We start from the raw sequence: 20,463 nt of genomic DNA, 5'->3' as shown, positions 1-20,463 counted from the left end.
ATAGGTGGAAACTGAACAATGAGGTCACTTGGACTCGGGAAGGGGAACATCACACACCGGGGCCTATCATGGGGAGGGGGGAGGGAGGAGGGATTGCATTGGGAGTTATACCTGATGTAAATGACGAGTTGATGGGTGCTGATGAGTTGATGGGTGCAGCACAGCAACATGGCACAAGTATACATATGTAACAAACCTGCACGTTATCCACATGTACCCTAGAACTTAAAGTATAATAATAATTAAAAAAAAAAAAACCATTCATGCAAAAAAAAAAAAAAAAGAGTGGGAGTTGGTTGCTTCAGTTACTGCTGGGAAAAAAAAAGAGTGGGAGTTGGGATCTCAGGTCCCAACTCTTGGGACTCAGTTCAGTCCACCATCTTGGCTGGAAGTTCTCCGAAGAGAACTTCAGAGAAGTGAAGGAGTTTAAACAGGGCAATGGCATAATTTGATTGTTCATGAAAAAGATCCCTTTGTGGTGCTGAGGACAGATTAAGGGCTGCTATAGAGGTGATCATGGCCTTGCCTTCAGAGAAGGGCATAAAGTTGAGAGGTGATCAGAAGATAGAACCAGCAATGGCCAAGGGTCATGATAGCAGTTGGGGTAGAGAGGAAGATTTTGAGCTTGGTACTCGAGTCCTCCCAGGAAGCTGTGGATACCAGTGAAAAGCTGGCCAGAGTGGGAGGCAGGAGTTGCACGAGAACCTCGGGTTTGGAAATTGCAGTGACAGGGCCGGAGATGTGGATGACAGAGTGAAGCGGGTCCAGAGGGCGGAGGGCCCGCAGAGAGAAGAGGCACTCTCCACCAGTGAAGAGATGGGAGTTGAGAAGTTGGGGGTGGTATTTGCATTTTGGGCATTCTGAAAAGTCTCCAGTGTGTCCTACGAGCCTTAGACAAAGCAGACATTTGGGAGACATTTGTAGAGTGTCTTGGTGCCAGCATGAGCCAAGCCATCCTGCTTCCTGGTAAGCAGCATCTGGGCCCTGGCGGAGGAGGGGCCACCTTGAGAGCCTACAGGGCTGGGACCAAGTCCCCCACGAGTCCCTCCCCTCCCCGCTCCCACTGCCCCTAAGTCCGGGTCTCCCTGCCTGCACCATCACCATAGTCCTCACTGATCTTCCTGCGTCTACTTAAACCATTTCAAGGATGATCACTGCCTACAAAATACAGTTCAGACTTTTGAGCTTTTTACTTACAGCCTCGACTGGCCTCCTCAGCCCCTGCGACTCTCCTATGAGTCCTCTCCTTCTTCTACCTGCTTCCCCAAATGTGCCTCCTGCATTCCCTGGGCTTTAATGCTGCTCTCTGCACTCCTCAGATGCTGACGCTGCGCCAAGGTCCAGCAGAGAACGGCGTCCTCTGTGCCTGGTGAGGGCAGTGAGCATTCGTGCTGTGAAAAGGTCATTCCTTCCTTTCATGTTCGACGCCTGTGGTGTGCCAGGCCCTGGACTAGGTGCTAGGCTGGATGTTAAAACTCACAGGGCACAGTCCCTGTTCTGAAGGTGCTTCCAATCCGGAGGTGCCGAACAGTGGCCCCAGTTAGCCAGAGGCAGTGGAATGGGGTTCCCATGCCGTTTTCACCTGAGCTGGGGTCCACAGCTGGCTCCGACTGTCTGTCAGGGTTTCAGCTGGCACCGTTGACTGACGGCGTTGCTTTGCAGGGTGGGGAATGGGGTGGAGACTTGAACATTTTGTTCCATAGATGTCTGTGTTGTTTAATCTTGAAATCAAGTGTGGGTTTAATATTTGCTTATGTACATAACTGTTTTTTGATTGAAAAATAAATTCTTTTATTTAGGTCTCTTTTTGACTTTCATATAGTCAGTGACCTGTGTCAGCGCTCCTTGTGAATCCCCCGGGACAGGCCCATGCTTGAACAAGCCTGTGGCTGCTCATCGTGGGGGAGCGTCCACACCCTGGGGCGTCGTGTTAAGAGGGTGCTGGAAAGGACTTCTTACAGGATTCGGCTTGAGTAATCTGGGGGAGGGTTTAGGGAAGCAGGAGTCTGCTCTGGATTGGTGCTGTCAGGAAGCAGGCATCATTCTGCAATTGGGAGTCTCAATGCATCGTATTTGGAAGGAGGACAGACTAGAACCAGGCCAGAGCTGTCAGCCGTGAAGAGGCAGCAGCCACTCAGACTGTCCCGGACAGGGCACTGCTTGCCCTTTTTACAGCTTGGACAGTGCCCATGTTTTGTCTGTGTTCAGACGTGATGACAGAGGGGTCCTGCTTTTGTATTGATTCATCATGGTGGCAGAGTAGTCTGCTGTTGCTGTTCTATGAAATTTTAACCAGGAGACACTGAGGCCTCTATCTGTGAGTGCCAGGCCGCTCCTAGCAACACCGAGGCCTCTATCTGTGAACGCCAGGTCGCTCCTAGCAACACTGAGGCCTAGAAGATAGGACCAGATCAGCTCCCAGGTGTCAGCGACTGGTCTTTCTACCTGAAGAATCAGTGTGGTGGCCTCACAGTTACTACAGGTGCATTCAGCCTCATGACTCCATGTGAGCACCCCCTGCCGATTCATCTGCCCGGACACATCACCAGGTACTTGGACTCCTCATTTCACTCCATGGCTGGGACACAGCAGATAGCAGACCTCTCAGTTGCCAGACACATCCCAATGGCCTTCGGCTGCGCCCAGCCTGGCTTAATTGGTGCCTCCCGATGCTTCTGGAGGCATCTGTGCTCCCAGCTCCCCTCTGGCATGTCTCAGCATCTTGTGGCCCACTTCACCTGTTCACAGCCCCCATGGCTTCCACTGTACAGTCACCTGTTCACAGCCCCCATGGCTTCCCCTGTACAGTCACCTGTTCACAGCCCCCATGGCTTCCCCTGTACAGTCACCTGTTCACAGCCCCCATGGCTTCCCCTGTACAGTCTCTTGCCAGACTCATCTTCCTAAACACAAACCCAGCTGTGGCCCCTGCCCGAGTGCCCTACACCTGCAGGATAGGCCCAAGCCCTCCTGTGTTCAGCCCTGCCCTTCTCTCTGGTGGTGGGGGTCTTTGCTGTAGATCCTCCGGACCCCTAGCCCTGCCCCATTCCCCAGGGACCCTCACTAAAGCCTCTCCCTCTCAGCCCGGAGTTTGTGTCTGTCTCGAACTCCTCAAGAAAACACTGTCCTGCCACATTTCACTTGGCAGTTATTCCTGAGACCACCCCCTGCCCCTGCACTGACGTTCTTGTTAGCCACATAAACACTTTTTTCTACTCTTTCGTATAAAATCTTGAGGGATCTGGGATATAGAACTAGGCGGGTTCTTTCTCCTCCTCAGCATGCTGGAGCACAGGCGGGCACCTAGAGGAGGAACTGTACCTGCTCAGGAAACGGCTGGAAGGGGAAGTGGGGGAAGGGGGAGCCGTGTGGCCCACTTGCTGTTCAGCATGTGATTAGCTGCTGCAGAGGGCAATGTGGACTCCAGGAAGTGGCCGCGTGGCTGGGAAGGCAGCGTGTGTCCCCACGCTGTAGGGGGCTGCAGCAGGGAGCACACTCATGACTCAGGTTGTGCAGGGTCAGGGCCCCGGGCTGAGAGGCAAGGGGACAGCAGGAGGGCAGCTGGAGCCACCAGTGGACAGATGGCAGGGGCCGTGTACCAGGCTAAGGAGCGTGGACTTCATCCTGAGGGCACCACTGAGGGTTTTAGGAGGCGGGTAGTGCAATGGACGAGATAGATGTTTCAGAAACACACCGCTAGGGTCCTGGTGGAGGGTGGGGCAGGCAAGGCGGCCAGGTGAGGCAGGGGAAGTTGGGAGGGCGAGGGAAGCGGGGCAGCCCTGCTCTGGCTTGGAGATAATGCAGGAGGAGGTTTCAGGAAGGATGAGCCAAGCCCTGGGCAGCCCACAGCTGTGGTGGCCACTGATATCAGGGTGGCGCCGGCTTCGTACATGGAGGTGCTAAGGGGACTGACTGGGTGGTGGGCAGGGGCCTTGAGAGATCCTCAGGCCTCGCTGCATGGAGAGCCTCGAGGCTGCAGTGGGAATGTCCAAGTCCAAAGTTGCCTCTTGGCCTGGAGCCGCGGGGTGTGAGAGCTCAGCACGGCTCACACGCAGCCAGGTCCCACGCAGTGGAGGGATCCCCTGCAGGAGTGGCAGGCGTCACAGGGCAGGAAACGCAGTACAGGCTGGGGCTGAGGGCTCCAAAAGACCGGGCCTGGGCAAGCCAACGGGCCCAAATGGCTGAGCCCTCAGTCTCTGTCCAGCTTTTGGACGGGACCTCCGGCCTGCGTTTCTCATGGGGAGGCTGGAGAGAGGCAGGGACCTCTGTGTGAGGCAGGCCCGGGCAGAATATCAGGGTGCCCACACAGATGGACTGCACAGAGCTGGGGAGGCCCAGGGAGCACCCGAGGAGCATGGCAGGCTGCCCTGGGGCAGGCCAGTGACCTGTGCCGCTGGCCCAGGCGACAGAAGAGTGAGAGGGCTATACCGTGCCATCTCCAGGGAGCACCTGGTAGACACAGCCAGCCCACTTACCATCAGGGTACCCCAGCACAGGCTGAGCTCACTCTGAGCACCCCAGGGTCTCTGTCCATCAGTTAGGAACTCAACACACACCTTATGTAGCTGCGTGTGGGCAGAGGCTTGGCACTGTGTTAACCTCCACTTTCATTTCTGGTCCTGTGTCCCCATCAGCAGGGAAGGCCTGGAGCCCCTCCCGACTTCATGTTGAAAGTGGCAGGGAGAAGAGTGACCAAGGGAAGGCAGAGAGCAAATCCCATTTATTGGAATTTCACTGACAGCAGATTGAGAGGAAGGCTGCCCCCTCCCCTGAAACATGCCGTCCTCTCTGCCCTCAGGGCTCAGCACAGGGATAAGACCCCACTCCGCATGTCCCCAGAGGGCAGCACTCCAGGGTGGGGGGGAGGGGTGCTCTACGCCAGGCTGGGGAGCTGGGACAGGAGGGAAGACGTGCACCCTCACCTCTTGGCTCAATCCCTCTCCCCGGGACCTGGTGCTGCCCCCAGTCCCTGGGGTGGGCTGGCAGACAGGGCTCATGCAACAATGAGTAGACAGGAGGTGGCACAGAAACGTGGCCTTGTTGCCCCTTGGCGGGGCGGGAGGACTAAAGGGGCCATGCTGTGGCCACAGGGGGTCCAAACAGAAGTATCTGCAGTGTACATATGGGAGGGTTGGAGAGGGGCGTCCTCTGCCCCAGGCTGTGCCTGGGGACAAGAGAGAGGGGAAGGACAGCTGGCACTGCCGTGCCAGGGGCAGGGTCCAGGCCAGCCATGCCACCTGAGCGGGCACAGAGAGCTGGAGCTGGGCTACTCCTTGGCGCGGCCAATGATGGTGAGGATGTACAGGAAGATGTTGATGATGTCTGTGTACAGGTTCAGCGCGGCAAACACGTACTCTTCCGGGCTCAGGGACAGCTGCTTGTTCCCCAACAGCAGCTGGGTGTCCACTGCCAGGAACTGGAGGTGACAGCACAGTGGTGTTGAGGGACAAGCCTGCCCGCCCAGCGTCCTGCCCCTGGCCAAGGCCGCCCCTCACTCACGCAGGTGAAGAGCAGAGCGCCCAGCGAGGCGTACACAATCTCCAGGATGCGGTTCCGGATGAAGATGCAGAGGATGGCGAAGATGAAGAGCACCACCATGCTCACCAGGAGCACACCCATGCACGAGGTGAAGTCGTAGCGGGTCTGCAGGCGGGGGAGGAACGGGCCATGGGGCTGGGCCTGGGAAAGCTGCTCGGCCCCTGCGGCCACAGCCCAGCCATGGGAGGCCCCTCACCTGCATGGAGAAGATGACGACCGTGAAGCAGACGGCTGTGGTGATGCCCACGGCCATGATGACTGCCTCGGTGTTGTAGAAGCTGGCGATCATCCCCACCATGTACGACAGGCTGGCGGTCAGGACCGACTGTGGGTGGGAGACACACGCTGGCCTTGGGTGTGTGCCACCCCCGCCCGCCCCTGCCTCATGAGCACAAGGAGAACCAGGGTGACCAGGCCCGGAAGAGTGGGCGTGTGGGACTGCATGGCCAGACCCGGGCCCAGAGGCTCAGGTTTGGGGGTTACCAGTGCAACAAGGTTCCAGGGGTGCTTTCGCCGGAAGTCCCCACAACAGCTGAGGACGATGAGGGAGATGAAGAAGACAGCATAGGAGACATAGTAGGTCCAGACGTTCTCCCGGACAAAGCCCTTCACCTCCCCAACAAAAGTGAACACAGACACCGTGGACAGGGTCACCGACAGCTGCAGGGTCAGCACCAGGAACACCTGGGAAAGGAGCCGCTCGGAGTCATCCGCTGGGCGCCACACCCCCCACCTCCTCCGAGATGCCCCCACCCACCTTGCGGATGAAGGCCTGTCGGATGCTCTTGTCATCCCAGTCGGTGGCAGGGAAGTCCTGGTTGTCATAGTAGGATGGGGGACCCTCCTCCTGGTAGTTTCCATGCTGGGGTGCTGAGGAGCAGACAGGCTGGGTCAGCGCCACTCACGAGCACCTCCCCCTGCCCTCCCCGCCACCCCACCCCTCCCTTCCTGAGACTCACAGTCAGGGTCTTGTCCTGGGAAGGCCTGTGGCTGTCCATAGGGGTTGGGGGGAAAGGGGCTCTGGGGATATGGCCCCTGGGGGTAGCCCCCTTGGGGGTAGGGGCCCTGTGGGTAGCCCTCTTGTGGGTAGGGGCCCTGTGGGTAGGCCCCTTGGGGGTAGGGGCCCTGTGGGTAGCCCCCTTGGGGGTAGGGGCTGGGGCCATGGGGGTACCCTGGCTGACCGTAGGGTGAGGGCTGGAAAGGGGGCTGCGGGTAAGGGGCCCCAGGGTAGGGAGGCTGAGCATAGGGGGGCATGGGTGGCTGGGGCCCCCCTGGATATCCAGGGTTGGGGGGAGGATAGTTGTCCCCAGACACCAAAAAACTCTTTTCATGGGACATGGCCTCGGGTTCGGCGGTCCGCCCCTAGAGCAGGCAAACAAAAAACAGTGGAACAGTTGGCTTGCGCGACAGTGTCAGGACCCAGCCCTGCGCAACTCCACCTGCTTCTCGGAACCCAGGGGGAAGAAAGGGAAGACCGTGACCTTTGCCACGGGCTGTGCGGAGCCCCAGAGCCTGGGCCTGGAGAAGCGCGTGGGAACCTGACCGGACCGGCGCCGTGGGGCCTTCCCAGGACTCTAGGCCGCCTTTAGGGTGGGGGAGGGGCCGGGCGAGGGGACAACCGCCAGCCTCGGGATTTGGGGCTTGGTTGTTTATCACAAGCAACCGCAGGCCTGCACCGCTGCCGGCGTCTCCCGGGTGGGAGCTCAGCGCGTGGGGGCTGGGGTCTGGTCGGGGACGTGTGGGGTGTGCCCGGACCCTCCCCTCCGCATCCCGCCCCTTAAGCAGCTTTAAGGGGCCGGAGCCGGCGGCTATTTCTATCCTAGGAAATCCCCGGGCCATCTGTGACCAACAAGGGCCCGAGCCCCCCCACCCCCCCGAAGCCAACAACAGGGCCCAACGGCCCCGGGCTCCGGGTGGGGGGATCAGGCCTCGATCGGCTGCCGGTGCCTGCCAGTGGGATACGCCGGGAACAGCGGGGTGCGGGGGTGTGTGGGGGATGGAAGCGACCACGGAGCGTGCGGGGAACAAAGCGGGCGTGGGGCGAGGCGGGTAGGGGCTGCGGCCGTGGCACTGACACCGAGGGCGGATGGGCCCTCCGCGGGCCGGGGGCGCACAGGGTCATGGGTCCAGCAGTCGCCGCAGCGCGCCGCCCCCTCCCTCCGGCTCCAGGCCGCCGCGGCTCCCCGCCCCCACCACCGCCGCCACCTCTGGCCGGGAGCAGCCGCGTGCCCCGGCGGGGCCAACTGACCGACCCGAGGCGGCCACGCTCGGATGCGCAGGACCCGCGTGGGGGCGGGGGCGGGGGCGGGGGCGGGGGCGGCCGGCCGCACGGCGCAGCGGGTCGGACGCGCTCCTGGGCTCTGGCCGGGGACTCACCGGTGGCGGGGCGCCGCAGGCCGGTGAGCACGGTGTCCGCTGCGCGGCCGCGCGGTGATGGCCGGTGCGCCAGCACCCGCACCCGCACCCGCTCCCGCTCGGCGGCCGCTCGGCTGGGCCTGCGCCTGCGGCTGGGAAGACGCAGCGGGGCCTTGTGACGGGGCGGGGTAGGGGGCGGGGCCGGGCGAGCTCGGGGATGGGCGGGGCGGGGCAGGGCGGGCGGGGCTTCCGCGGACCCCACCCACTGCGCCCCCGTGCTTGTTCCTTTTGGCTCTGGCTGGAGGCCCGCGCCCCTCACTGCCTGCCGAGGGCTGGGGTCGGGCGGTGGGCGCTGAAGACCCCTGGAGGCAGAAGTCTGGTCTGGCCAATTTGGCTGGCCGTTCGGTAGTTAAGAAATTTATTCCTAAATGCGGGATTTGCTGAAGCTGCCCGGGACTGACCATCCGTTCTCTGCCTTAAAACACAACGTTCACTTCTTTTCATCCAGGTCTATCCCAAATCAAGAAGCCTAATCGTTTAGTTCCCAAATTGAGGCCTCATGGTTTAATTGCCCCATTTTCTCTATCAGCCCAAACTCGGCCAGGCCTGCTACTAGAGACCTTTTTTTTTTTTTTTTTAATTCTTGTGGATACATAGGTGTATGTTTATGGGCCACAAGGGACGTTTTGATATAGGCATGCATAATAATCACATCAAGGTAAATGGGGTATCCATCAGCTCAAGCATTTGTCCTTCGTGTTACAAACAATCCGGTTATACTCTTGGAGTTGTTTTAAAATGTACAATTAAATTATTTTTGATTACAGTCACCCTGTTGTACTAGCAAATACGATGTCTTATTTTCCCACTAGAGACCCTGAAGGCTCACTTGTCTGCCTGACGTCCTCACAAGCTGCGAGGGGCTGAGGCTTGAGGATACAACAGGACTGGAGGCCAGGCCGCCTCCCTGCTTGGCTCCCAAGTCCTTTTGGGGGAACAGTGACTGGCACAGGCAGGGTGCATCCTGCTGCCAGCCTTCCCACCCAGGGCCCAGACCCCACCTGCCCTTCTGCCCTTGGAGGGCTGGCCGCTCCCAGACCGCTCTGAGTCCTGCACCTATGGTGCACTGGTGCAATGTTTAGCAACCAGACCTAGTGAGGGGAAGCCTGGGGTGCATTTTTTTGCACGTGCCCATGGTGTTATTACTCCACCAGGGCTGGTTTCAAGTTACCCCCAGCTGAGCAACCAGTCCACAGGAATTCCTGAAACTGTACCAGTCTGCTTGTGGTGTGAGTGGTGCCTGTGCCCTCTGCAGCCAGGGTCGGCATAATGGGTAACCTGTGATGAGTTCCATTAGAGGAAACGTGGGAAAAGCAGGGATGGATTTACCTTTGTAGAAGCAGAAGCTCACAAAATTTGAGAGACCTTTAAGAAAAATAAAATGCCGGCCGGGCGCGGGGGCTCACGTCTGTGATCCCAGCACCGTGGGAGGCTGAGGCGGGCGGATCACAAGGTCAGGAGATCCAGATCATCCTGGCTAACCCAGTGAACCCCTGTCTCTACTAAAAATACAAAAAAAAAAAAAAAATTAGCTGGGTGTGGTGGTGTGCACCTGTAATCCCAGCTACTGAGAAGGCTGAGGCAGAAGAATTGCTTGAACCTGGGTGGCAGAGGTTACAGTGAGCTGAGATCGTGCTACTGCACTCCAGCCTGCGTGACAGAGTGTGACTCTGTCTCAAAAAATAAATAAATGAATAAATAAATAAATAAATAATAGCCGGGTATGGTAGCGCACGCCGGTAATCCCAACACTTTGGGAGGCTGAGGCAGGTGGATCATCTGAGGTCAGGAATTCGAGACCAGTCTGCCCAATAGGGTGAAACCCTGTCTCTACTAAAAATACAAAAATTAGCTGGGCATGGTGTTGTGTGCCTGTAATCCTGGCTACTTGGGAGGCTGAGGCAGGAGAATCCCTTGAACCAGGGAGGCAGAGTTTCAGTGAGCTGAGATCACACCATTGCACTCCAGCCTGGACACAGAGGGAGATCCCGTCTCAAAGAAAATAAACACTTTTTTTTTTAATTTTGAGACGGAGTCTTGCTCTGTCACCTAGGCTGGAGTACAGTGGCTTGATCTCGGCTCACTGCAAACTCCGCCTCCCGGGTTCATGCCATTCTCCTGCCTCAGCCTCCCAAGTAGCTGGGACTGCAGGCGTCCACCACCACGCCCGGGTAATTTTTTGTATTTTTAGTAGAGACGGGGTTTCACCGCGTTAGCCAGAATGGTCTTGATATCCTGACCTCGTGATCCGCCTGCCTCGGCCTCCCAAAGTGCTAGGATTATAGGCGTGATCCACTACGCCTGGCCAAAAATAAATAAATTTTTAAAAATTAAATAAATAAAGTAAAATGCTGAGTACAAAGTTGAGTAAAGGGCTTCAGGAGGGGTCGTGTAGGCAGAGTCCCTAAGTGTCTTTAGATTTATGTTAAATCTGCCTTAAAAACAGAGTAAGGGGCTGGGCACAGTGGCTTGTGCCTGTAATCCTAGCACTTTGGGAGGCCAAGGTGGATGGACCACCTGAGGTCAGGAGTTCGAGAGCAGCCTGGTCAACATGGTGAAACCCCATCTCTACTAAAAATACAAAAATTAGCCGGGCATGGTGGCACACATTTGTTTTCCCAGCTACTCAGGAGGCTGAGGCAGGAGAATCACTTGAACCCAGTGGGTGGAGGTTGCTGTGAGCCGAGATCACGCCACTTCACTCCAGCCTGGGTGAAAGGGTGAAACTCCGTCTCGGAAAAAAAAAAAGGCAGAGTAAGGGAGATCATGCCAGAGGGGTGGCCATGGGGGTTTGTGGGGAAGGCCAAGTAGAGGAAAGGGCCAGTCCCAGGCCACTGAGGCAGGAGTGGCCTGTAGCTCTGCAGGAAGAGCTGAGAACCTGGAGCCCTCTGAGCATCAGGGTGTGCAGGGGGCATGGGGCCAGAGAAGGGACTGAGGTCTGGTCAGCTGGGCAGGTCCTCAAAAGGACTTTGGAGTTTTTGTTTTGTTTTGTTTTGTTTTAGACAGAGTCTCACTCTATCACCTAGGTTGGAGTGCAATGTCATGATCTCAGCTCACTGCAACCTCTGCCTCCCAGGTTCAAGCGATTCTCCTGATTCAGCCTCCCAAGTAGCTGAGATTACAGGTACCTGCAACCATGCCTGGCTAATGTTTTCATTTTTAGTAGAGACAGGGTTTTACTTTGTTGGCCAGGCTGATCTCAAACTCCTGACCTCGTGATGCAGCTGCTTCAGCCTCCCAAAGTGCTGGGATTATAGGCGTGAGCCACTGCGCCCGGCCCCCAGCACTTTGGTTTTTACTGTTGCTGATGCTCAGAGCTATGTAGCAGCTGCTGGTGTCACTTTACAAGGCCCACCCTGACCCCTCTGTTGAGGACCCACCATGGGAGTGGCAGGCAGACAGAGACTAGTTAAGAGGTGAGCTTAGCTACCTAGCGAGAGATTCTGGAGGCTGGGACCAGGGTCGGGGCAGCAGAGGGGCGGCATGTGCAGGGCTGGGAGCGAAGGCTGGCCAGGGTCCTCAGCTCCCTGGAGGGAGGAGCAGCAGGGGTGGGGCTGGGTTTTGGTGGGCTGAGGGGTGAGTGGGAAGTAGGAGACGGAGAGCAGTAGTAGCCACAGCTCTTTGAAAGACTGGAAACAAATGGAGCTTGGGTGATGTCGGGGATTTGTGGCGAGTGGGATTGTGGATTCTGAAGGCACTGCCCAGGTTTGAGGCCTGGTGCTGCTGTGGGCCTGTCTGCACCTCTGTTTCCCTTTCTGTGGTGAGGATTAGTGGCAGCAAAGAATGCAGTGAGGCCATCACCCTGTCACCTTCTGGGGTTATTTGTGACGATGCCAATGATGGTGTGAGATGGGGAGGTGCAGGCAGGACAGAAAGCTGCAGGAATGGGCGGGCAGGACCCAAGGCGGGAGGAAGGCTGTGCTGCAATGCACGCTCTTGGAGACCAAGGGTGGGGAGCTGCCTATGCTCAGCAGCTGGCAGGTGTGAGGGTCCAGGAGCAGGGTTGAGAAGGTTGCTGGAGGCATTGAAGGCCAGCCTTGGCCAGGGGCGGACCTGAAGACCCAGCACTTGTCATGCAGAGGGTGTCATGGACACAGAGGCTTGGAGATCCTGAGTGAGGGGCAGTGACTCAGGCCCCTTGGTGGGTTTAGTGGGGAAGGTGATTGGCCATTTTCGGACCATGGAGGCCAGGGGAGTGGAGGGCCACCAGAGGACACTCCTGTCTACCCTGCCAGCCAGGGGCTGGAGTGGGCCAGATGGGGCCAGTGGACTGGACTGGGCTGGCTGGAGTGTCCTGAGGGGTCCAGCCTGGCCAACACCTCCTGGTCATCTGGGGGTTGAGGCTGCAGCAGGAGAGGAAGCTTCTGAGCCCCAGTAACCAGGCCTCAGCGCCCGGGGCCCAGCTGCTCCCTCCCTCCTTCCGTCTTTCAGTTTCACTTTTGTTTTCCTGCTCCCTGCAGAGTTAGGCTTGCTGAGGGGCAGGCGCAGGAGTCCTGGCTGAGCTCATGACCTGAGGCTGCTGAGCGGCAGCAGGGAGTGTAAGTACCGTGTGTGGGGCCACCCATAACGGGTGAGTATTGGGGGCACCCCTCGGAGGGGCCTGGGGAGGGGTAGGAGGGGTGGAGTGGGCTGTTTCCCTACCCACCCGATGCCCCATCCCAGGGTTGCAATGGCGGAGGCAGAGGCAGGGGTGGCAGTGGAGGTCCGTGGACTGCCTCCTGCCGTGCCCGACGAGCTGCTCACACTCTACTTTGAAAACCGCCGACGCTCTGGAGGGGGGCCTGTGTTGAGCTGGCAGAGACTGGGCTGCGGGGGCATCCTCACCTTCAGAGAGCCTGCAGGTGAGAGGACTGGCTGAAGGGGCAGCCTGGGTGCCTTGACGTTCTGATGCCTGACGTCCTGCCCTGCCACTGCCCACAGACGCCGAGAGGGTCTTGGCCCAGGCAGATCACGAACTACATGGTGCCCAGCTGAGCCTGCGGCCAGCTCCACCACGAGCCCCTGCACGCCTGCTGCTCCAAGGACTGTCCCCTGGCACCGCACCCCAGCGTCTGGAGCAGCATGTCCAGGCCCTGCTGCGTGCCTCGGGGCTCCCAGTACAGCCCTGCTGTGCCTTGGCCAGCCCCCGGCCGGACCGGGCTCTGGTCCAGTTGCCCAAGCCCCTTTCAGAGGCAGGTGAGAGGCGGGTTGGGGTTGAGGGGCTGGCTAGGGGAGCTTCCCTGAGCTGACCTGCACTTTCCCCACAGATGTGCGTGTCCTGGAGGAGCAGGCCCAGAATCTGGGCCTGGAGGGGTCCTCGGTGTCCCTGGCCCGGGTGCCCCAGGCCCGAGCAGTGCGTGTGGTGGGGGACGGCGCCTCTGTGGACCTGCTGCTGCTGGAGCTGTACCTGGAGAATGAGCGCCGCAGTGGTGGGGGGCCCCTGGAGGACCTGCGATGCCTGCCGGGGCCCCTGGGCACTGTTGCCTCCTTCCAGCAGTGGCAAGGTGAGTGGGGCTGGGCAGACCCAGCTGACCCTCCCTCTCCTGGAGAAATCTGACAGGTTTTCTGTCCTTTCCCTTCCTCCAAGTGGCAGAACGAGTGTTGCAGCAGGAGCACCAGCTGCAGGGCTCAGAGCTGAGCCTTGTCCCCCACTACGACGTCCTGGAGCCTGAGGAGCTGGCTGAGAACACCAGTGGAGGGGACCACCCATCCACCCTGGGGCCTAGGGCTACCAAGCATGCTATCCTGAGGACTGGAGGGCTGGTGACGGCTCTGCAGGGTGCAGGGACTGTGACAATGGGCTCTGACGAGGAACCAGGGCAGTTAGGGTCCTCTCTGAGGACTGGTCCCATGGTGCAAGGTACAGGGACTATGACGACAGGCTCTGGCGAGGAATCAGGGCAGTCAGAGGCCTCTCTGAGGACTGGTCCCATGGGGTCTCTGGGACAGGCAGAGCCAGTCGGCTCAATGCCCATGGGGTCTCTCGAACATGAGGGGCTGGTAAGCCTGAGGCCTGTGGGGTTGCAGGAACAGGAGGGGCCCATGAGCGTGGGGCCTGTGGGGTCTACAGGCCCAGTGGAGATCTCTAAGGGGTTGCTAGGGCAGGAGGGCCTGGTGGAAATTGCCATGGACTCACCAGGGCAAGAAGGGCTGGTGGGTCCCATGGAGATCGCCATGGGGTGTCTGGAGAAGGCCGGGCCTGTGAGCCCAGGACACGTGAAGCTGGCGGGGCAGGAGGGCCTGGCGGAGATGGTGCTGCTGATGGAGCCAGGGGCGATGCGCTTCCTGCAGATCTATCATGAGGACCTTCTTGCGGGCCTGGGAGACGTCGCTCTCTTCCCACTTGAAGGACCGGATGTGACTGGCTTTCGGGTGAGTGGCCCCTCAGGACTCCTCACCTTCGGCCCCCTCCTCCTACTGACTCAGAATACCTCTTCTGTGCTCTAAACCTGCAAACTCCGCCTCTGCCATGGCCCTGCAGCTCTGTGGAGGCCAGACTTCCTGCCAGGCAGCCGAGGAGTTTCTGCGGAGCCTGCTGGGCAGCATTAGCTGCCATGTGTTGCGCCTGGAGCACCCGGGCAGCGCCAGGTTTCTCCTGGGCCCAGAAGGGCAGCGCCTTCTCCAGGGGCTGGAGGCTCAGTTCCAGTGTGTCTTTGGGACAGAGCGCCTGGCCACAGCCACCTTGGACACAGGCCTTGAAGAGGTAGAGATGGAGTCCCACCCCTGCCCTCCGCTTTCTCACGCCTCTGCCCCAGACCTCCTCTGCCCTTGCCCAGAGGCTAGTGGTCCTGACGTCCTCTCCCTACAGGTGGACCCTACCGAGGCCCTCCCAGTGCTCCCTGGTGATGCCCACACCCTGTGGCCCCCAGACAGTACAAGTAGTGACCAGGAGGACGTGAGCCTAGGTAGGACTCCCTGGGAGCCCTCAGCACATCCTGTGGCCCTCACTTGACCCCACCCCCTGCCCTGCTCTGTCCTCCCATCTGTCTACTGACCCATCTTAGGCCCACCGTGTACCCAAAAACTTGCTTCCCATCTTTCACCCATTCCAACTCCTCCTGGGCCCAGCCCCTGACCCAGTGGCCTCTCCCTGCCTCCAGAGGAGGTCCGAGAACTGCTGGCCACCCTGGAGGGCCTAGACCTAGACGGGGAGGACTGGCTGCCTCTGGAGCTGGAGGAGGAAGGGCCTCAGGAGCAGCCAGAGGAGGAGGCGACCCCAGGGCATGAGGAGGAGGAGCCTGTGATCCTGGCACCCAGGCGGCTGGAGGAGGAGGCCGCTCTGCAGGTGGCCCTCCACCGGTCGCTGGAGCCTCAGGGTCAGGCGGCTGAGCAGGAGGAGTCTGCTGCCCTGCGCCAAGCCCTAGCCCTCTCCCTGCTGGAGCAGCCCCCGTTGGAGGCAGAAGAGCCTCCAGATGCAGGGACTGATGGGAAGGCCCAGCTGGTGGTGCACTCGGCCTTTGAGCAGGATGTGGAGGAGCTGGACCGGGCACTCAGGGCTGCCTTGGAGGTCCACCTCCGGGAGGAGACAGTGGGGCCCTGGCGCCGCACACTGCCTGCAGAGCTGCGTGCCCGCCTGGAGCGGTGCCACGGTGTGAATGTTGCCCTGCGCGGTGACTGCACCATCATCCGTGGCTTCGGGGCCCATCCTGCCCGTGCTGCCCGCCACTTGGTGGCACTTCTGGCTGGCCCCTGGGATCAGAGTTTGGCCTTTCCCTTGGCAGCTTCAGGCCCTACCTGTGAGTCTACATCCTGGACTGAGGGATGGTGGGGTGGGCTGGTTAGCAGGGGCTAGTGCCCCAGGCATGGCTCTGACCTCCCCTTTTCCCCACGCATCAGTGGCGGAGCAGACGCTGAAGGGGCCCTGGAACAAGCTGGAGCATCTGGCAGAGAGCACCGGGGAATTCCGAGAGGTGGTGCAGGCCTTCTACGACACCCTGGACGCTGCCCACAGCAGCATCCGCATCGTTCGCGTGAGTCCATGCCCTGTCTCTCTGGCCCCATGGCGTCCTGGGCTCTTGCACCATCAGCACCTTGCCAAGTCTGTGGCCTGTCCCTCTTGCCTACATCAAGGTCAGCTGACCAGGAGCTGACAGGCTCCCAGCCCTGTTCTCTGCCCAGAGGGCGTTCCCAAAGTGGGTAGGGAAACAGGAGGGAACAGAGTGGGGGTCTTGGGATCTGATAGGCCTGAATGAGGGTCCCCACTCTGCCGCTCATGACTGGGTCACCAGGGACTATGGGACCACTGCCAGGCCTCAGTTTCCTTATTTGGAGCATGGGCGGTGACGCCCTCTTGTGGCTATTGTGAGGATTATTCGTTTCACAAATGCATCCCTTGTGCTGTTCGGGTGCTCTTCTGCCTCCACAGAAAGGCCCAGGCTCGCTGCGGTCACTGTGCTGGGGTCACTGTGCTGATAACACTGCGTGGGGCACTCTCAACTCTTGATGTTCAAAGTTGTGCGTGAGGCCAGCAGCATCACCCTCCACCAGGAGCTGGTCAGAAATGCAGAAAGAACCTCTGGTTGTCCTCAGACCTGACCACCACCATCACCACCAACACCACCAACACCAACACCATCACAACATCGCCATGACCCTCACTACCATCACCATAATCACCATCACCATGACCCTCACCACTCACTGTCATCACCATCACCATCACCATCACCATCACCATCACCACCACCATCACCACCACCATGGCCACCATCGTCACCATCACCACCATTAGCATCACCACTATCACTGTCAGCTTCACCAACACACCTTCACCACTCACCACCACCAGCATCACCACCACCCAGACGCACTGAGCTCATATCCTGGTGGTTTTGTTAATTATATGTACTTGGTTCTTCCGGTGAGCACCTTTATGACTTTAACTGGTACACTTGAATATTTTTTTTCACTTGACAGCTTTAGAGATTGTTTCTTGCCTTCCTGCAAGAAGGTAAGATGGAGGAGAATGGGCCTCGCTTCTCTCTCTTTTGCCTCCTTCCTCACCTTCCATCTCAATTTGGTCAGTTACATTATTTTTATTATGTAGTAAAGGTTTCTGTAACTATCACAAAGCCTCCATGCTTGGACCATAGGTTGGTAGACGTACTATAATAATGAAAAAATATTTACCATTGAGCCATAGAAAGAGAAATGAAATCCTAGTTATTAAAACTGTGTTCTGTGAAAAAGGTATTCTAGAATTCAAGGCTAATGGCCGTTGTTTTTTTGACTTTATTTTTTCTGGGTCATGCTTGACCACTGGGTTACTCAGTCCCCACTTGTCACATTTTGGCACAGATTCTTTTGTTTAGTGGGAGTATCTCCTTGAGTGGATGGCAAACATATTTGACTTTTAAATTTATGTATATGTGAACATATATATAAACATATACATTTATATAGATAAACATACACATTTATAAATATATATGATTTTCTTTAAGACAGTGTCTCTCTCTGTTGCCCAGGCTAGTGTGCAGTGGTACAATCTCGGCTAACTGCAACCTCCGCCTCCTGAGTTCAAGTGATTCTGCCTCAGCCTTCCAGGCAGCTGGGATTATAGGCACACACCACCACACCCAGCTACTTTTTGTATTTTTAGTAGAGATGGGTTTTGCTTTTTTGTTTTTTTTTTTTTTGAGATGGAGTCTCACTCTGTCGCCCAGGCTGGAGTACAGTGGCACGATCTCAGCTCACTGCAAGTTCTGCCTCCCGGGTTCATGCCATTCTCCTGCCTCAGCCTCCTGAGTAGCTGGGACTACAGGCGCCCGCCACTACACCTGGCTTATTTTTTGTATTTTTAGTAGAGACGGGGTTTCACTGTGTTAGCCAGGATGATCTGGATCTCGTGACCTCGTGATCTGCCCACCTTGGCATCCCAAAGTGCTGGGATTACAGGCGTGAGCCATTGCACCCGGCCGAGACGGGGTTTTGCCATGTTGGTCAGGCTGGTCTCAAACTCCTGACCTCAAGTGATCCACCTGCCTTGGCCTCCCAAAGTGCTGCGATTACAGGCATGAGCCACTGCGCCTGGCCGACTTTTAAATTTACGTTGCCCTTTACAATTGGAGGTATTTTGCAACTGTAATTTGATGTTGGTATAAACTTCCATGTTCTCGTGTGTCCTAATATGCCCTTATTTGTCCTCATTCTTCATTAATAGTTTGGCGGAATATAGTGCTCAGGTTCAAAATATGTTTTGCCTCAGATATTTGAAGACATTGCTGTTTTTTTTCCTTCTTAAAAAATATTTTTCTTGGAAAGTTAAAAAATATCCCCCCGTGGTTTCTTAGCATCTGGTGTCTGCAGTGAGAGACCCAATGTGAGAAGGCGAGATTTCTTCCCATTTGCATATTGAGCTCGGGGTGTGTGTGTGTGAACTTGCAGGGTTTTCTTTCACTCTGAGGGTTGAGGTTTCCTGGCAGGTGGGTGCCCCTGGCAGGGGTGTGTCTTTCCTCACTGTCCTTCTGGGCATTTCACAGATCTTGTGTATCTGAAGATGTTCCTTTAGCTCAGGGAAGCCATCTTCCCTGTGTGCACTGGAGCTCCGGCCAGTGGAGCTCATGCCCCTTCACCTGCTCCCTCGGAGTTCCTTTCTCTTCCCTTAGCTCCGCACCCTGCGTCAGTTCCTGAACTCCATCTAGAACACTAGCTGGGGCTTTAGTTTGAACCACTTCCTCATTTGGCTCACCCCGCTGGAGTGAGCTCAGCGTCCCTTTCTGAACGTAGGAGCACTCTGGTTTTCAGACTAGTTCCTTTTCATGGCAGCTAGTCTTGTTTAATGGACATAGTGTTCTTTTGCAACCCTGTGAAAAAACTATTTAGAATTTCTTTAAAAGTGTTTCCCAGGGCTGACTGTCGGGTTGGTCACCTGAGGCCTTCTCTCCCATCTGGGTCTTTCAGCACTGAGAGGTCTGTGGGCAGCTCCCGGTGCTGGAGTCAGGTCCTGCAGGCAGCATAGGGCCGTGGCTCAGCTCTTCTCTGCAGAGGCCTCGGTGTGAGTGGGTGGGGTTTGCCCACCTGTAGACCTCCACGGGAGGGGGGAGGGGGGCATCAGACTCCCCTGGAGGGGTCAGTCTCCCCAGAGGCCCTCTGAAGTCACTTGTCTCATGGAGGTGCTACTGTCTGCTGCTGGACAGAGCATGATGGAGGCTGCAAGGGCTCCCTCAAACCCTCCAACAGAGGGCTCCTGGTTGCCGGGCTCAGTTCTGCCCTGGGTGGGCCCCAGGGCGGAGGAAGGGTGTTTAATCCTGGCCTGGGCCATCCCCCCGCAGGTAGAGCGGGTGTCGCACCCGCTGCTGCAGCAGCAGTATGAGCTGTACCGGGAGCGCCTGCTGCAGCGATGCGAGCGGCGCCCGGTGGAGCAGGTGCTGTACCATGGCACGACAGCGCCGGCAGTGCCTGACATCTGCGCCCACGGCTTCAACCGCAGCTTCTGCGGCCGCAACGGTGAGGCCTGAGCCCGGCAGGCGCGGGGGCTCTGCGCACCCTGACCACCCTGACCTTGCCCTGTCCCGCCCTGCAGCCACGGTCTACGGGAAGGGCGTGTATTTCGCCAAGCGCGCCTCCCTGTCGGTGCAGGACCGCTACTCGCCCCCCAACGCCGATGGCCACAAGGCGGTGTTCGTGGCACGAGTGCTGACCGGCGACTACGGGCAGGGCCGCCGCGGTCTGCGGGCGCCCCCTCTGCGGGGCCCAGGCCACGTGCTCCTGCGCTACGACAGCGCGGTGGACTGCATCTGCCAGCCCAGCATCTTCGTCATCTTCCACGACACCCAGGCGCTGCCCACCCACCTCATCACCTGCGAGCACATGCCCCAGGCTTCCCCCGACGACCCCTCTGGGCTCCGGGGCCACTCCCCAGACACTTAACCGAAGGGGCCACCTTCTGGCCTCCTGCTTCCCAGGCTCCTGGCTCCGCACAGCCTGATGCCCCCGCCCCCAACTGTGGCCGCCTGAGCTGCGGAATCCAGAAGGCGGTGTGGAGTTGGGGGTCAGCAGCGGCCGAGGGGGGCTGGGCTGGGTCCCCGCCTGGGCCGACCCCACCACCAGGGGTCAGCAGAGCCCAGGAGGCGACGCCGCCCGCCCGCCGCGCCCAGACCTCGCCTGAATCGGCTCTGTTGTTTGAATAAACGTGAACGTGAACCCAAGCGGAAGGGCCCCGGGAACTCCGACTGCGACCTCTGTTTGGGGACTGGGGACCTCCGCGGCCCAGGGGCGGGGTCTGCAGCTCCCGAGGAGGCGTCGGGGTGCGGGGCGGGGCCCGGAGCGCACCGGGGCCAGCGCACTGCGTTCCTGTGTCGCGCACGCTGGCGCAGACAGCGTCTCCTTGCCGACCGGCCCGCCCCGTGCACCCGGGACTCAGGTGTGCGCCGCGCCCTGGCCGAGTCTCCCCGCTGCCCTGGCCGAGTCGTCCCGCGCGGGCACCGGCCCCGCCGCTCCCGTGATCTCGCGCAGACACGGGCGCGCCGCGCAGACACGGGCGCCCGATCTCGCGGGCAGCGTTCGCTCGCGCTCCTCCGGGCCCGCGCG

At 58.7% G+C, this 20,463-nt stretch overlaps 2 protein-coding genes and 1 non-coding gene across 8 annotated transcripts; 1 reads left to right on the top strand and 2 right to left on the bottom strand.

Annotated features, from left to right (window-relative positions):
• Positions 1–4,702: 4,702 nt before the first annotated feature.
• Positions 4,703–8,070, bottom strand: GRINA (glutamate ionotropic receptor NMDA type subunit associated protein 1). Of its 2 annotated transcripts, none has more exons than XM_077944555.1 (7): positions 7,791–8,070; positions 6,498–6,900; positions 6,296–6,408; positions 6,022–6,222; positions 5,735–5,863; positions 5,500–5,643; positions 4,703–5,416 (listed from the first exon to the last, which is right to left on the bottom strand). In XM_077944555.1, the coding sequence occupies exons 2-7, from the start codon at positions 6,874–6,876 to the stop codon at positions 5,267–5,269; spliced, it is 1,116 nt and encodes a 371-aa protein (XP_077800681.1). In that variant the 5' UTR covers positions 6,877–6,900; positions 7,791–8,070; the 3' UTR covers positions 4,703–5,266. The 2 variants fall into 2 exon arrangements, with proteins under 2 accessions (XP_077800681.1, XP_028708996.1); XM_028853163.2 differs by having other exon boundaries at positions 7,915–8,070.
• On the bottom strand, positions 6,223–6,295 carry MIR1230 (microRNA mir-1230). Its single transcript, NR_032305.1, has one exon. It is a non-coding gene; the product is annotated as a microRNA mir-1230 (primary transcript).
• A 107-nt stretch (positions 8,071–8,177) lies between the features above and the next one.
• On the top strand, positions 8,178–20,099 carry PARP10 (poly(ADP-ribose) polymerase family member 10). 5 transcript variants are annotated; one of them, XM_015146183.3, is made up of 13 exons: positions 8,178–8,611; positions 10,980–11,077; positions 12,414–12,491; positions 12,616–12,794; positions 12,874–13,128; positions 13,200–13,436; positions 13,520–14,304; positions 14,414–14,635; positions 14,741–14,837; positions 15,033–15,668; positions 15,769–15,902; positions 19,206–19,380; positions 19,457–20,099. In XM_015146183.3, the coding sequence occupies exons 4-13, from the start codon at positions 12,623–12,625 to the stop codon at positions 19,801–19,803; spliced, it is 3,060 nt and encodes a 1,019-aa protein (XP_015001669.2). In that variant the 5' UTR covers positions 8,178–8,611; positions 10,980–11,077; positions 12,414–12,491; positions 12,616–12,622; the 3' UTR covers positions 19,804–20,099. The 5 variants fall into 5 exon arrangements, with proteins under 5 accessions (XP_015001669.2, XP_077800530.1, XP_077800531.1 ...); XM_077944404.1 differs by lacking the exons at positions 8,178–8,611; positions 10,980–11,077 and having other exon boundaries at positions 12,408–12,491; XM_077944405.1 differs by lacking the exons at positions 8,178–8,611; positions 10,980–11,077 and having other exon boundaries at positions 12,408–12,523.
• The last annotated feature ends 364 nt before the right edge of the window (positions 20,100–20,463 follow it).

This window comes from Macaca mulatta, chromosome 8 (genome assembly GCF_049350105.2).
Source record: "Macaca mulatta isolate MMU2019108-1 chromosome 8, T2T-MMU8v2.0, whole genome shotgun sequence".
NCBI lineage: Eukaryota > Metazoa > Chordata > Mammalia > Primates > Cercopithecidae > Macaca > Macaca mulatta.
This window is presented reverse-complemented; position numbering and strand designations above follow the sequence as displayed.

Bases quoted from the DNA above. Each gene is read 5' to 3' on its own strand.
- PARP10 (XM_015146183.3), top strand. From the start codon at position 12,623: ATGGCGGAGGCAGAGGCAGGGGTGGCAGTGGAGGTCCGTGGACTGCCT. The intron at 12,795-12,873 runs GTGAGAGGACTG...CACTGCCCACAG, and splicing joins CACCTTCAGAGAGCCTGCAG to ACGCCGAGAGGGTCTTGGCC. The intron at 13,129-13,199 runs GTGAGAGGCGGG...CTTTCCCCACAG, and splicing joins CAAGCCCCTTTCAGAGGCAG to ATGTGCGTGTCCTGGAGGAG.
- GRINA (XM_077944555.1), bottom strand. From the start codon at position 6,876: ATGTCCCATGAAAAGAGTTTTTTGGTGTCTGGGGACAACTATCCTCCC. The intron at 5,644-5,734 runs GTGAGGGGCCTC...CCCCGCCTGCAG, and splicing joins TCGTCATCTTCTCCATGCAG to ACCCGCTACGACTTCACCTC. The intron at 5,417-5,499 runs GTGAGTGAGGGG...TGTCACCTCCAG, and splicing joins GCGCTCTGCTCTTCACCTGC to TTCCTGGCAGTGGACACCCA.